Here is a 17,572-nt window from a genome sequence, read left to right on the forward strand (position 1 = left end):
TCTTGTAGCTTGCAAAATAAAAAACTACTGTAAAAATGGGCTTGTAAAAAATGAACCTGCAAAAACAGATGAACGATGTAATTTAATTTTGTTTAGTCTTTTCCTGGTTCTCTAGAAAATTGCTTTCCTGTCCATCAATAGTATCATAGTTCATCATTTGGTTTCAGTTTGGAGCAAAAAAAAACCTGAGAAAACAATTAATAGATTTTGTATTTTGAAATTTTTTTTTCAAGAAGTTTTCTGTTTCGTTTAAATGGAAACCCAGTTGGACTACAACGCAGTTTTAAGATGAAAATAATTCGAGAAGAAATAAAGGAAGACAAAGAGTGCGTTAAAATCAAAAATAATTTACCTCCAGTTTATTTATCCTTCGAATATTTCTTTTTATTAAATAACGGTATGAAGAGATTTTGACTTTGTTTTCTTTATAAAAAGACATTTTGTATAATCCAATGTAATTTTCTAAAAAAATATTTTTACAGGATTCGTTTAAAAATTAAATTGATGATACAATTTGATACCACCACCATTCCAATTCGTATTCTTTTCTCCGTCTACTCTTCTCCTTGTAATTTCCAAAAAGCTCCCTCTTTTCAACTTGCCATAAAAATTTTAGTTTTTTTTATAAAATTAAAAACTAGCCTCTTGTGTTTACTAAATGATTTTCCACTTTTTTTCGGTACGATGCTTAAACAAACAAAAGAAAATTCGACTGAAGAAAAAACTCGGACCGCGCGTATTTGTTCCCCATTTTGAAAAAGGTTCTAATAATTACACCCATGATGAGGTTTTTAGGTTTAAATAAAGCAAAAATAAGCAACGGGTACGGAAAATGGTGGCATTAATTAAGATCATGGATAAATTTAAACGAATCTCGAATTGAAAAATTGAAGTGAAAAATTCAAATTTCCAGGGCTAGATTTCTCTATGATTTTAAATACCCTCCCCTCATCTCATCCCCTCTCTTCCCCTCCCCCCCTTCTCCTCTCCACTCCTCTCTTCTTCCTCCCCTCTCCTCTCTTCCCCTGCACTCCCGCTCATGATGATAATGATGAGGAGGATAAATTAGGGCTGAAAACTGAAATTTACGACAATTTATTAACTATGCAACTTTATCATTCTGTCAATCCATTTGGCATGGGTGTTCACTCTGGCAAAGAAACTTCCATCATTACAGTCGTCTTCCAGTTGGGGATCATTTGGACTGACTTCTGTATGCTGGGTAGATGAGGTGCCATTACAGGTTGATGAGCTTTTGGATTGGAAGTATGAAGCCACACCGTAGAGACATTCAGCACTTCCTATCACAGAAACGCCTGAAAGTAAGTTGTACACAAATAGACGCAATATAGAGGTAAAAGTGTTTCTTTCAGCCCTACTCCCCCCCCCCCCCCCCCCAGTGTTTCTTTCAGCCCTACTCCCCCCCCCCCCCAACTTAGCCCCCACCTATACCCACATCACCCCACCCCACATCACCTCACCCCACCCCACATCACCTCACCCCACCCCACATCACCTCACCCCACCCCACCCACCCCATCCCACTCCACCCCAGCCCAGCCCAGCCTACCCAACCAACCCACTTCAACACAGCCCAACCAAATTTTTGTGTGTTGTTATTGTTATTATTTTTGTGAGTAAACTTTATGACAATTGGACGGTACCTGGGCCTCCGAAGGCTGACAATTGTGAATCTGAACACATGTTCACAACGTATAGAGGGCTTCCCTCGTCCTTGTGGCAAATATTACTGTTAGACAGGACACTTCGTGTGCAAATGACGTCATCAGGACAGGGGACTACTGGCTCACGGGGAGGCACATAGCGGACTGGAAAGCCCCGGCATGATACCGTGGTATATTTTGTCTCAAGAAAGTGGGCTTCCTGCAACTTCAGAGGGAAAATCGGGACTATATACACGGCAATATTAGGGACATTTTCAACAATCATTGCTGTGGGAGTTGTTAAAATACTCAATACCAAAATACCCCTTTTGACAAGGTACCTAAAATATACCCAAGATTTTACACTACTGTTAAAATTATCAGAAGAAATATGGATAATATATTTAACAAATAAAATAACAGGGGATAGTTTCACGTTGACTAGTAAGTGCGTTTGAAATGGTGCATATTCTTCATTTCATTACTGCATAGATATGTATGACCACGTAATGGTCAGCCCGGGTTGACCCCATAATTCAAAAAGTTATAAATTTACAACTTCATACTTTGGAGTCTATGAGAAGTTGTAGTCATAGAACTTTCATAAAAGGGAGTTCTGTGAAATTAAATTTTTAGTAAAGTTTTTAATACATCATGAAAAGGAGGGAAAATATGTTTCAAAAAACTCAGCTAAAGAAATTGAAAAATTGACTTTTAAGCGAACAGAGAATTATGGAAGAGTTTTAGTCATAGAAATTCATAGAAGAAGAAAAAATTTGTAGAAAAGTAAAGAACATTTTTCCAATGAAAAACTCATTACCTATAAAATATTCAATGCAAAACCGTCAAGTGAGTTCGCAACTAGCAAACAACAATGAAATAAATGTTCTCGGCATTCATATTTTTGGTGAGAAAACAGACCACTTTTGAAGCATATCTTGCGTTTTTGAACTGATATTAAAAAAACACTGTCCTTATAAAGAACTGAAAGCAATATATTACTGTTTTGACTTTCGATGTTACTCCTTCTCATATTATCGGTATGTGGCACCACATTAAACTCTTTAACTGTGGTTGGCCTCTCAAGTTCATGTGCACGGGTGTAAATCTAGCACAAAGCACGGAAAGTGTGGGAAATTTAAAATTCGATGTAACATGGCTTCAGTTTTCTCCCGAAGAATTTTGGGGTAAATCGGTTACCCACAATTCCGGTTAATGTAGCTAATTCTTTCTTGAAAAGACCAATTGCTATTGCCAATGATTTTTTTGAGGAATCAAAATTTTTTTGAAGCACATATTGTGCTTTTCAGCTGATATCAAGCAAAGTTTCACCTCATCAAGTATCGAACCACCCTATCTCAATGTTTGGGCATTCGAAATTTTTCTCTATAATGTTATCAATTTTTTGCAGCTTCTAAAATGGTTTATCTACGATCCTCCTTTCAAGTTCACGTCCAAGAGTGTAGAACTAGTAATTATCGCGAAAGAAATATGGGAAATGGAAAAATCGATAGGTCATGAAATCAGTGCTCTTCCACAAAATTAAAGAATGGGGTAAATCGGACACCCAGGACTTCGGTTAAGGTTGCAATGTTTTTTTCATGAAAAGACCTTTTGCTATTGCTTTTGCTAGCCTATTGACGCCAATGAATGCGCCAAAATTACAAGAAGTAGTTTTATTACTAGTATTCTTACTAGTAGGGTCATCATACTGATTTTATTTTAAATCTTTTTTCTCTTAACCGGACTAGGAAATGAAGACATTCTCCTAAACAATGAGACGCCTAAAAAGGGATCATAGATAGTCCACGATAGATTCATCAGAACCTAGTTCACATAGTCTTCACGTCTCATCAGGGCTCGGTATATGGCCTGGACAGTCTGATAGCTTAATTCTGGAAAATTTGGATAGTCTGATCAGAGGATATTAAGTGGACTATATGCATTGATCAGAGAACTTCCAGTGTCTGCCAGGTTTGATCAGAACCAATTCTTCAAACCAGTTGAAAGAACGATTCCGAATGAAGCTTAAACAAGTGCTATGTTTAGTTTTTTAGAATGGTTATAGGAAATAAACCTCCACGGAAAAATACCACTGTCTGATACGATTAGGATAAAATCGCTCATGGAAATAAACCCCAAGATTTACATTGAATTTCGGTTGTGATAATTTTTCAGTTGTGAGTTTTTGGTAATGACAGTTTCATATTAAGGTCCTCTAAGGCATGGCCATAGCCCTCGAGGCACTACCAAATGCGCTAAAAGGCGTTAATTTTCCTTGATGTTATTTCATACCTCAGTCGGGTTTATTTTAGACGGCTTAGAATATAACCGGCTTGTTTTTAAATCTAACAATTTAGGACATCAGAACCAGTCAGCGACACAACTCTCCAAATTTGTGGAACATTTTTTTCCACATTTTTTTTCCTGGTTGATCTTACTGAGCTGAAATACCTGACAATTAAATGTTGCTGAAATTATTATACACTATACGTACACTGGTACCGAATAGATAACTAAAGTCCTTCAAGCGTTGTTTGTGCCCAGTTAGGTTGATTTGGGCTAAGGTGCGATAAAAGCGTGAAATTTTGGAGTTTTTGCTCATTTTCTCCGCTTACAAAGAAAAGATGGTTGAGCTGCTTCGCTTTTTTTACTGTTTGCAACACTGTTGCGGTTCCTTTTACAGCTTAAAAAAAGATCTGTTTTACAATTTTCGTTACTAAAGTTACCCAAAAGTGACATGCTTGAAGAATCTCGAGGGAAGAAATTGTTCGCTTTCTTCAAAAAATGGAATAAGATTTCTTGACTTAAACACCAAAATTCGAATTCGGTCTTCCGAACACTTATGTTTTGAGGTACAATGTAATCAAATGAACCAAAACTGTCTATTTGACGTTCAAATATATTAGAGGTTCAAGTTTACTTGTACTATTTCAAAAATTAGGAAGAAAAGTTGCATTTTCAATACCTAATACTTCAACAACATTTTCCGATTATAAAGATTTTATGAATTTCTTCAAAGAAAATGAGCAGAAGATAGTGGAATGGTAAGCAAATACGCCCGATCGGAGTCCAATTTAAAGCTCTTAGTGAAAATATGGAATAAAAAGTTTCTGAAGTTTGAATTAGATTTCATATTAAGTTTCTTTGAAAACTACGCAAACCGTCTATTAGATGTTAAGAAAACAAAATGAAATGACCCGTTACAAAAGTACTCATTTCAACTCAGAATGTTGTTCTGTCTTATTTTTGTGGCATTTTGTGTATGTCACTTTTTGGTACCATAGTGCTTTTTAAGCATATTATAAGTCTCATTCAAAACTATTGGTTTCAGTTCTGCTCAGAGCACTTTTGGATCTCATTGGTTTAAGAACCTCAGATGTGTCATCCAAGTGCGTCTTTCACCCCTAATAACCATCGCCAGTCTAGAACAAATCTGTGCGCGGTTTAAATGTTTGCACAACTCACATTTGGGACCAGTCAAATTAGAATCTGCATAATTGTTAATACTTCTTTCAATTTGTAAATTTTTTCTTTGAACTAACCGCAACTATCACAATTGCAATTTTGCGCGCTGTATGTTAGTGTAACCTTCAACTTAGCCCTACTTCCCACTAAGGGCAATAATGGAGCCGCCCTTTCTCGAGAACAATTTTGATGTTTTCTTTAGAAATGCGAACCAATGAGCAAAAACTAGAGTTTTTTTGCACTGATAATGGTTGCTATAGCCTGATAGGAGGTTGGGACTAGTTACCATTAAAAAGGTGTAAATAAATCGATTTTATATTTTACTGATGGGGGCAGTTCGGGAATCGGGAATCATATAGTATTCGAAACCTATACAATATAATCAACACTACAGATTGGGAAAAATATTGGGTGACGTCTTTAATAAAATATCGTTGAAAAGATCCCTGATCCGTTTTTAGAACCCATTCCGCACGTGGCAATCTTAGTTCCGAGGTCAAAAGTTCTTCGGCATAGTGGAATTCGTCTCCATCTGTCTTCAACGGGGTCTGTCAGCCTTAGAATGGCGACGTTGTTGATTGGTTTTAGAGAGTATTGATATCTAAACATTTCGGCTTACTTCTTTCGGTCCTTTCCTAACCTGCTTTGATAATTTAGGATGTCCGAGAACTATAAAAATTTTGGATCTGTTCCCTCTGCTCGCCCTCCCTTAATCTGTTGTGAATGTCATACATCACTTCATTATATGTCATATTTTGCAAAAAATCCAATCGTTGTTCATGACTCTTCTTAATGAATGGTATTTTTTTTACTAGAAACGCTGTCGACTATAAAATTTTTTCATATCAAGATTTTCGAATATCACTTATTTGAGTAATTTGACCAGTTCAACAAATACACCACAGCCTCTAAATTTATATGTTGAACCTGTATATTTCTTACAATAATTTATTTATCTTTAAACTTTTAAAAAGATTACAGTAATTGCATGAACCATGTATGTTTCTTACAATAATTAATTTATCTTTAAACTTTTAAAAAGATTACAGTAATTGCATGAACCATGTATGTTTTTCCGCAGGTTATAGAAATAGGAAACTTTATTTTGGTATGAAATTGTCTCTTGGGAAGAGCTATTTTGAAAATGTATAAAAAAACTTCCACTACAAAATGTAGACAAATCGTTGGAAAAAAACAAAAAAAGTCTGTAGTGGTTTATCATCTTGACGTATTTCAAAAAGTAATTTAAAACATATTTTCAATGTTTTGATAAATTAACGTTTCATCTAAAGAACAGCAATTCAACCAAAAATGTTTAATTAAATAAAGACAAGACTGGAAAAATTGTCAATTTATTCCTTGATTAGTTGCTCGAAGATCCATTCTGGCAATAATAACATAAATAAAGTTGCTTGACTCAATTCTGACAAAATTTGTACTCAAATTGATAAAGTCATTTGCTAAACTCATTTGTTTTGTAAAGTCATAGAAATTATGGTTTTGTAAAGTTAAAAAAACGATTCCTTGAGTTGTTTGATGTATTTTTGTTGAAGACAACCAAAGATGGCAAATTTCAAAAGCCGGGCTACCGCATAAAAAGAGCTAAAAATAACTGAAATCACTTAAAATTAAAAAAAAGCTGAGCAGCTGTACTCCGGGTCAACGATCATACAACTTTCTTGATTTTGTACTAGGTCATATATGATTCTTAGTAATCATACTAGGTCATATATGATTTGTATGAATTCTTGGTAGTCATACAAGGACCATATATGATTTCCTAGAAATCATACAGGGATCATACAAAAAATTTCAAAGACTAAAATCTGTATAATTGTGAATTTCTATTGAAGTTGAATTAATTTCTTGGAAATCATACAAGGTCATATATGATACATAAAACAATGACTGGTGCCACAAACGTTTGTATAATGTAGTTAGAGGACTTATTATATCACTATATCGCATTTGCAATCCACATTTGATTCTTTGTGTGCGCTAAAAGAATAACTTTGTGGTTTAAACATATTCAGAAAACGAATTTGAGGTTATATGCAACTTTTTTCTTGATTATTTTTTATAAATGAGCATTTATAAGTATAAACTGGCTTCAGAGTATGTCAAAAATTTTGTAAACTCTTTGAATTTACTCTTTTATTTGGTGCCCAACATTGCAAATGATATTGTACGTCAGGGTCCTATGGCGGATCACAATATTATGCCGGATTATAATATAGGTGATGCCCTACCGAACAAAAACAAAAACAAACGTAAATAGTAAAACATTTTCGAAAAATAAATGTATGATTCGTGGTATTCGTATTAGGATCATATATGATTTTTTTGGTTTCATAAAAGGATTTTACTAAGAAATCAAGTATGGACGGTATGAAATCATATATGATCCTTGTATGAAATCAAAGAATCTTCAACCCGGGTAACAGCTTTGCTTGTTGGTTCTTGCGTTGTTCTTTCAGCATTTTTTCAGGGTGCTAAGAATTAATCATTTCTCTGATAGAGTTCTCGAATTTTTTTGTGATCAGCAAATTCCTACTTCACTAAGGCTACAGATTAATTAAAAGTCATTATTGTGTTCAAGATAATACTTTCAAACATAGCGGATGGAATAGTTACGCGGTCCTATCAAAATTGTATTTATGTAAGCAATCAATAGAGAGTTTTTCAAAAAAAGCAGTTTATTGAACTGAATTTTGTTTCAGTATGTATGTATAATCAAATAGACTCATCAATTAAAGGAAACCATAACTCAAATGATCTCAAATTACATCAACTTCAGAAGTCTCATATGCTTCCGAAAGCACGCTATGTACTAATAAGCTGAGGGAGGGGGGGGGGTTATAAAGAGAGCCCCAAAATTTTCCAAACTAGCAGCACGAACCTAGTGTTCTGTAATCACGTTAATCACATAGTACTTTAGATAGATCATTTCCTAGCATTTCCAATTGAGCTTTTCCCGTCTGCAAATTCTATATGCGTTTAAAAATTTCCTCTAGTTTTTTTTCTATTTTTTCCCAGACACGCTTTTTAGCTGAATTATTCCTGACATCATATTTTCAAGTAAAATTTATTATGAGACAGTCTTTGAAAAATACTCATATTTCTTATCGAAATGAAACAAAAGCGTCAAAACGTCGCAATATTCGACCTTACAAAAATTTTGGGCATCGACAATGAAAGCCCTCAGAAAACATCAAAACTTGGTGGTGTCTTTTCCATAATAGCCCTTGACGAAAATTTTCACCGTGCCTCGTGACAGTTCACAGTTATTGGGGGGGGGGGGATATAATGGGAAAGACTCAATCACTGGGGTGCTTACCCTGGGACAAAGTACCAAGTTGCGACTCTGTGTCTCCGTTTTCGGTTAAAGCTAGATGACATGTATAAAGTGAAGTCACCCACCTCAACAGCTATGTCACTCGTCAATATATTACCTGAAATAGTATACGATTTCTCTTTAAAAAGATGTGAAAAACTAAAAGAGATGTTCCTTTTGTTTTGAAAAACGTTTTCTCCAAAACTTTCCCACTCCTGAAACTGTGGATTTTGAACGTCGGAGAATCGTCGTTTTATGTTTTATTTAAAAACAAAATCCGAAAAGAGAACAGCCGTTATACTAATAACTAATTGCAAATCATTATTCCATTGTTCGAATACCATGCTGAGCATACCCTTCCAATTCTAGGTATTGAAATCAATTATAGCTATGAAATTTTTCGTTTTTGAATTTTTATAAACTAAATCCTTCTCTCTTTTTACAACTGCATGGGGGCTGCACCTAACTGATTGTAGGATTTCTACGTTTGTATCTACAAGTACGGAGCGTTTAATGCAGCTAATTTGACCGCTTTTAAACTAAATTGAACAAGATGATGCGCTTGGCTTGTTCAGCAACAAAACGCCAGAAAGGTTGCTTAATTTAAAGACTACTTAAATGCATGACATTCAATTTGGATTGCTGTATCCAACCACAGAATTGAAGTGAGAGATGACAAACTAATGTTGTTTATATTTTGAACAAGAACTAACAACCCGGTTGCTCATCATACAAAAATCCCGGTAATCATACAAGGTCACATATGATCCCCGGTAATCATACAAGGTCATATATGATTTGTATGATATCCTGGTAATCATACAAGTGTCATACAATTTTTTAAAGGACGCTTAAACGACCCCAAATATGACGCTTAGTTCGCTTGTAGTAAGATTGATAATCATAACAGTTCATTTTATCCCAGTTATCATATTCAATTTTCCTGGATGTCGTACGACGTCATATATGAAAGTATGATTTCCTGGTAGTCATAAAAGAATCATAAATTGGAAAGCAACTTTTTCTTGATATCATTCAAAAGCACACGCCAATCACATTCCAATGTTTTTGTCAGCTAAATTACGCCATAATAAAGAAAGTTCCGTTTTTTCCTTCTTATCATACAATGTCATATATGGATATATGAATACCTTGTAATCATACAAAATCATACAAAAATCAGAATTCTAGTCTGTATGCAAACAAAATGCGAGAAAATCAATGCTCTACAACATAAATTGGATACTTTTTTCAATATCGGACTGCATGCAAAAAATTATAAGGTCAATAGGTTGTAGCCAGAAGGTACCGCTAACAAGTTCCATAGATAATTGCACTTAATGACCCATTTTTTTAGTTTAAAAGAGAATAAAATGTGAAATTCCAATATGCAGAAACTTGTATAACAGAGATGAGTCAGAGAACATACTTCCACAAACTGTCATGAGCAGCTATAGCTCAAGTCCAGGGCTCATTTTTATATCAAAATGAGCTAGACATTTTTTTTGTCCCATTTATCTGATTATGAGAGTTTTTTGCCAAACCAAACGCATTTTCAAAGTATGAAGTGTAATGTTTTATGTGACAATTGTTTCCATTATTGTTTTTGGTCTCAAGATGTGAATTTTACAATGAAATATAAAACTTAAATAATTATTGCTTTCAGCAGAAATTCGTCTTAATGTCTTCAGGTTTGTATGCATTTATATTTTAAGGTCCGTTTTGAGTGAAGCAAAAACCTGGCTTTACTCACGAGCTTAGATCATAACTTGTTTAGAAGTTTAATTGATATCTCCCACACTCCCACATTGGTGCTTATCGTTTCCTTAGTGTATTTTCCCTGAATGATCTCCCTGTCATCATACAAGGATCATATATGATTTCTTGGTTATCATACAAAAGCATATATGATTTCCTGGTAGTCATACTTGATCATAAATGATTCCCCTGTAATCATATATCGGTCATAAATGGTTTCCCACTATTCATGAAAGTGTCACAATCCTCTTAACTTTTTATGATTTCCTGGTTGTCGTAAAAGGGTCATATATGATGTCTCGGTAATCATACAAAATCATTGATGATTTCCTAGCAATCATACAAGGATCGTACTAAGAAATAGCGTATGATTTGTATCACATCATATATGATCCTTGTATGACTACTAAGAATTGTCAACCCGGGAAGACTGATCTATTAAGATTGTCGCAAAGTTAACCAACATCGATCGTTAGGTTATAGACGCGGAAACAGAGACGGATGCTCATATTAAGTAGCTCAGAGACTTGATGAAGCTCTGTTTGAATTTGTTCTGGGACATTACTTTGACATCAGTTATAATTATGCATTTTATAAACTTTTCAGCGCTTTCTTTCCCAGGAAAAAGCATTCAAAAGATAATGATGCAATAAAAATTAGTTTTCAGCAGGCTTTGCAATTACAAGCGTCTTAAGCAAACCCTTCTGATTTATGGGAAATAGTTTCCAAATTCATGGTTCTGGCATTCCAAACGCGAAGCAGAATCGGAAAAAGGTATATCCAGAACTTATAGATAAGCTAAAATTGCACGGCGGATGAAGTCCAAAGCAAACTGTTGCATTTACGAGGTATGGAATTTCATCGACTATGAAGGTACCGATCATCTATTTTGGCCAATGAGGGAAACAGCAAAACAAACAACAAAAAGTACACCAAAAATGAACTATCGAAAGAAAGAGAGCAACTGTAACCAATGTTTCGAAGAACCAAAACTTTACAGCCTACTTGGCTACACGCCAGGATAGCGATTTACTACAAACTTGTTCTCGATTGTAAGTAAAGGTCGCAAGTTAATTTATACATGTGTTCCTATTTACCCTTGTGAACTGCACTTAATTTCGCGACATTGAAAGGATTAACGATTCCAGCTGCAAGTGTAGTTCACACGAGTAAAAAGTGTTTGCATGAATAATTACAGCGAGAGAACTTTTATGTAAAAAGTTCTGACGAAATACTCTTAGCGTATTTCAAAATCTTGTACACAGCCACCGTAGGGCAGTTTTTCAGTTTTTGAGCCGTGTACAACAATGTTGACAATTAGACTGTAATTAAGGACTTAAAAAATATCTGCAAACTTGTCAAGCATCAGGGTCAGAATGAGCAAAAGCAAATTACCTGAAGTGAAGGATTAATTAAAACACCCAAAAACAAAACCAAACTTAAAAACTCTTGCGTATTTGCTCTCCTTGTACAAATAAATGTGGGAACAGTCTGTTAATTAAAAGATAAAAATAAAGTGGAAACAACAAAAAGGATCCCAAATACGAAAAAAATGAAGATAAAGACATGCTTAACTCCCGTCAAATTTTCCAAAAAAAAACATAAATGTTGCATGACAACGATTATGCCACCAAACGATAACGTCAGCCAAATGGTTCAATGTAAGTACCACATCCCAAACGTTAACAATAGAAGTTGGCAATGTTTTGTCGAGCAATTGAACCGATTGGGAGTACTCTTCATCAGACGAAAAGGTACTTAGATATTAATTTGAAAATAAATAAAAATGGCCATAAAACAACATCAAATAAAAGAAAACATTTCTCAACACCTATCGCGTTCGGATAATGGATAATGGAAATAGCTGCGTCTCATTTAAATTATATAATGTGCAGCAAAAGAGCACTAGTGAACAGTTTCAGTCATCAGTGAAGGGAGAAAAATTAGTTTTCCAGGATGAACGCTTTTAGTACAAATTTTAAACATAAAACTCGCAATCAGCCCCAGACTAACAACAAAAGTCAGTGTTGGCATTTTATATTGACAACACTATGTGAAAACCCAACAGGATAAACACTAAAATGAAGGTCAGCTTACCAAAAGAAGGTGCATTGTGATTGCGTATTTGGAGCCCGGCAGTGATTTCACACAAAAAGAGTAAATCTGTTCAGATAGTGGTTGAAGCAAACACTTTTGGAAATAGCATTGCGAGAAAAAACTATAAAGGCCATTTATAAAAAACTTTAATTTCGACTTTAGTTGAAGTTCTTTGAAACAAAGATTTTAACTGCATTGTACTATAGTTACTTTTTGAATCGTTAAAAACACAGCACACCCTTGATAATACAATGCAAACCAAGCAGACCAAACTCATTGAAATCGGCAAATAAAATCAGAATTCTATTAAATGAAAACATAGCTCACATTGAAATAAAAGATATTTTTATCAATCTTTCAAATTAGCGTACTAGACTTAAAAACTGGAAAAAAATGTCAAAAAGACTAAATTGTGTCCGAGTTTAAACGCAGAGTATAAATCCAACTGACTGAACAAAAAGTATTTCATATGTTAACTATGTGATCCATAGTTCATGATTTGGAATAAGTGGTTGTTTGGGAGCCAAATAGCAAGATTGGAAGACTTAGTTTCACATTTACGACTGAAGCATCAGGCATTGCAAAGCGTGATAGATGAGATTTCACATAATTTGATATTAAAGCCACAAAAGCTCTTAAAAACAAGAAAAATATTGGCCTGGTTTTTTATTCATCGCTTTCATAGCAACCATTATAACAATAATTCTAGTTAATCGTTAGAATTGTGCTCAGATAATTCTAATTATGAACTGATTCAATATAATTGTTAGATTCGGTCAAATTATTGTTTCAGTTTCATAGTATCATTATTACCAACCATTATTACTGCAAAAAAACCGATTTCTACACAAATGACTATGAAAACAACCTTTTGTATAGGTGGAGAAAACGAAACAGTTCTGAATGGTACAATTCACCAACATTGCACGACTAAACGAGCCAGTCTTTACTTGTAGTGTTGCTGCAAAGTGATTCTTGGATGTTTGTAAAAAACTGCACTTGTTTTCAATCAAGCGCTACAGAATACTCTTTGTCACTAACCATTTTTCCAGTTAGGGACTCTATGACTCCTCTCAAAAGGTTCCAGACAATGTGCTGCAGTTATAACCCACAGTCTGTCAATGATAGCACCGCCACAGAAGAATTCCGATTGAGGTGTGTAAATGAGACGGACGTAGAAGGGTCTCGAGTGAACTGATAAGATCCCGTTTGTTATCAACGACAGAACAGGGGGATATCTGGATTGTCAGTGGCCACTTCAATCGATAACATTAAGAAGTTTTTGTCTATTAAAAGTTTTTTGAAGAAAAAAACAAAATGTTCTCGTTTATTTCATGCTAAAATTTTTTTTATTGAAACCAAAAATTGCTTGTGAGTTATTATAGAATTATATTTTTAAATGAGTTTTATAAAATTTTTGCGTTTGTGTTTTGCTTTTGCGCAAAAATTTGATGGAAAATATTTTAGTTGCTAGCAAAAATGTATAAGGTTAATACAGTGATTCATTTCACATAATTTTCTTAAATTGAGATTCAAGCTCAAACGTAAATTTCCAGGGAAATCACAAAATTATGATTAATAATTATTTAAGTCTCCTAGTTATCAATGAGCAGATTATGCTTTTGGCTAAAAAATAATAAACTGACAGAACGTAAAGCTTTTATTTCCTGGCACAGTTTTTTATCATTCCTAATTTTCGGGTTCCTTGTTTGCTTGGAAATGCTTAGAGTTTAAAAAATCTGTCAATTTTAAATTTTTGTTTTTTTTTTGATACTCGTATCACAATATAAACACCATTGTAACTTAAGAGCATAATAATTTTGGAATTTTACTTTCTCTCTTAATCATGTTGCAATCAAACCTAAACAAACTACCGTCATATACAGTTTCCTCCAGAATCAGGTCTTACAAAATCTGTTGTTTCAGTGACAATTGAATATTCCGCCATTTAGATGCATAGATAATTTTTGTTTGTTTCCGTAATAGTTTTCACTTAAGTACTCACTCTGTGTTATGTTTATTTAAATGGTAGTGACATACAGACTAGCTAAATGCAATAAAAATGCCACAATTTTACAGTTTATGGCACATACGACGAGCTCAATCTTTATAAAGCAATTGAGAAATGTTTTCGACACTCCATTTGTTATCAGGGCATTGCTGGATTCCATGATAAAATCACTGGGATTTTTTAACTAATCGTCCTAAATTTGACACGGATTCCTACAAAATCTTAATTGAGGCTGTCGCTTAATCCTGCAGGAATATCATGGGTTTCACCACATGCGGTAAAACCAATCAGAAACCATCCTAAACCAAAAGAATACTGATCGAGGAAATAACTTATTGTTGTTTTTTTAATTTCTGCGGAATACTGATCAGATTTTGCTGACTCAGCGGAAAGAAAAATTATTCTCGTTTGATCCTCAAAATACCAGCTACGTTGCTCTAAATTACATTTAACCAACTTTCTGACCTCATTTCATAGTTCAAGTGTTTCAGTTTCTCTTAGCAAATTTCAATTATATCTAGGTCAGCGAAAACAGAAATCTGAATGCAGTAGCTAAGCTGGGGCATAAAAGATTTTAGTTGTATTTTAAAAATGTGCAGTTCCAAATCAGAATTAATGTTTTTTAAGTAAAGGTGAACAGCATTTTGTCATAATCCTTTCACTTTGATACAAAATGCCCTTTCGTTATGCACCTTATTGAGCAAAGCTTCAATTTTCTGGGCACATGTTTCTTGTGTGATTCAGACTCAGGTCACAGCACACGATTTCTTAAAGTGCAACATAAGACATCTAAATTGTACGTGTTTTGTTTGGTAAGATTACGCAAACCTCTCTGTTGGCATTCATGATTTTTCTTTTAATTTATGCGAGTTTTCTTCTAATATCTCAATTAAAAACCCGCTAATTAGTTCGCATGATGCTTCTTGATCTTTCGCTTCATAAAAAATCGGTTTATTTAACGCCAAAACTGATAAATTTTTATGTAAAATGGCCTGCTTTTGCACGATAAATTGGCCAAAATTTTAGGCGAATTACCTACCCCAGTCGACATCGAATGGTTATCTTGCAAGATCTTGCAAGATTCTGGCAAAATCTTGCAAGACGATACATCATCTTGCAAGATTTTCTTCCAAAATCTTGCACTATAACCCTTTGTCTTGCAAGAACCTTCATCTCGCAAATATACAAATAAATGGAACATGATCGAACAAGATCAAAATGAGACGCGAACATTGCTTCCCAGCAATTTTTTTACAATGTGATACATAGTTACAACCAAAATAGCATCAACTTTATTTTTTTCCGCTCAAACTAAAAATTGAATCATTTTAGAAAAAGAAATTAAATTGTTTTCCATAAAAGCAAAACAAGAAATTTGAAGCACGAATTAATGTAAATAAATGAGAGTAACCAGTGATCTCTGAAAACTCATTCCACTATATTTTGTCAATAGTTTGCGCTAAATGAAAGATAATGCGTCTAAAACAGCCAATGATAGCAGAGCTCGACCGGAACCAACTTGCAAGAATCTTGCAGGATAACCATTTTTCTTGCAAGATAGCCATCGTCTTGCAAGATCTTGCAAGATAACCGTTTTTTTGCAAGATCGTGAACCATTTTTTGCAAGACTCTTGGAAGATCTTGCAAGATAACCATCTGGTCTTTACTAAGGTAGAACTGTCATGCCAGTGCACATAAAAAATTGTGTACCTTTACATGAAAAATACATGTATTTCTTTCTTCTAAATTACATGAAAACTTTTGAAAACTTGTGGCAGCCCACCGAGAAATTCATGCATCCATTTTTTGTAGAAAAATGGTTTGATGATTTTTGATGTGAATCATCACAACAGTGAAATTTATAATTAAAGGACTTCGTCACCCAGGGATGTAAATTTATAACGAAAACCTCACAGCATTTAATAGCCTTAAATTGGGGAAGTTATCATCGATTGATGCGTAATAAAGCTGAAAACGAATTAGATTTTGGCGAGATTTCTAAACAAAATAAACACATTTTGAAGCATATAATCTTAATATTTATTTATTTTATCCATATTTTATTTTTTTGAATTTCTCACAATGATATTGCATGGCCATACTTATCTTGACGTTCTCGTTCCAAAGAAAGTTATCAAGATCTTAGAAAGGTTTGTTAAGCTTCATTTCACCAAAAACACTTCGTTTGGTGTCAATGACACGAGATGAAGAGACCTCTGATATTCCCAATGCTTGGTTCCATGATCTTTAAAAGAATGACCGTGAAAATGACAGGTAATGATAACGAATAAGTTCAGTAACAAAATTATTGATCTCTGCATTATGAATAGAGTTTAGAAACCGAATGAATCTGATATATATCACAGTGGTAAAGATTACTATATAATTGCCTTGAACTTTATCACATGTTGTTAATTTAATTTGTGTGCTAGAACTGAATATTAATGACAAATTGTTAACAGATTGTGTAATTGTTTAGCAACTAATATTGGTTTACATAGACTTTTATTTCTGAAAATAATTCTATATATTTCGGAAAATAATTCTATATGAAAACTTTCACCTCTTTCACGCCCCCACCCCACCCCCCGCCCGCACACACACACAAAAATACAGCACCCTTTTGGTATGATTACCATGACTGTACTTTATATTATCACTAAGCTGGGCGAGTTGGGGGGGGGGGGGGCTATAATGGGAAATACTCAAAATATTAATGCACTTTTGGAATATATAAGGCAATATATCGGGTTGAATCGGAGGACAAGGAGTAATTCCCCAAAATGCACTACCCAAATATTGCGGTATTTCTCGGTTATTTTTGAGTTTGGGCTATTTGCAACTATCCGATGCGGTTTGCCATTGTAATACAAATTTAACGCAGGTTTCTTTCACGATTACGATAATTTAAAATTGAGAACGTTACTGATAACTAGCTCTCAAAATGTAAGAGTTCCTTCTTCTAGCAATTTTAGCCCTCTTGTTTTAAAAGTGACGTCTCGAGTGACTGTCCACGAAATTCAAATTCTGCATGTAAGAGAGCAAATCTTGTTGGGATATTAGCGTCAAGTTGATGTCCAACAAAATAGTGGAACATAATTAAAGTATTGAATAAAACATATGACGAAATTATCTGAAATCAGTAATTGAAACATTTACATAAATACTACCAAACAATTGATTGTAATAGAAATTTTCTAAACAGAAAAAACTTAGATGGACCAAAAGTTATTAATTGAG

General features: G+C 34.2%; 1 protein-coding gene across 2 annotated transcripts; it reads right to left on the reverse strand.

Moving 5' to 3' along the window:
• Positions 1-1,078: 1,078 nt before the first annotated feature.
• Positions 1,079-16,922, reverse strand: LOC142335104 (factor V activator RVV-V alpha-like). Of its 2 annotated transcripts, none has more exons than XM_075383458.1 (6): positions 16,547-16,922; positions 13,363-13,559; positions 8,470-8,584; positions 5,579-5,733; positions 1,665-1,910; positions 1,079-1,301 (listed from the first exon to the last, which is right to left on the reverse strand). In XM_075383458.1, exons 1-6 carry the CDS (start codon positions 16,651-16,653, stop codon positions 1,099-1,101), a joined length of 1,023 nt encoding a protein of 340 aa, XP_075239573.1. In that variant the 5' UTR covers positions 16,654-16,922; the 3' UTR covers positions 1,079-1,098. The 2 variants fall into 2 exon arrangements, with proteins under 2 accessions (XP_075239573.1, XP_075239572.1); XM_075383457.1 differs by having other exon boundaries at positions 1,079-1,316.
• Positions 16,923-17,572: the final 650 nt, after the last annotated feature.

This window comes from Convolutriloba macropyga, chromosome 2 (assembly GCF_964194025.1).
Source record: "Convolutriloba macropyga chromosome 2, txConMacr16.3, whole genome shotgun sequence".
In the NCBI taxonomy this organism is placed as follows: Eukaryota; Metazoa; Xenacoelomorpha; order Acoela; family Convolutidae; genus Convolutriloba; species Convolutriloba macropyga.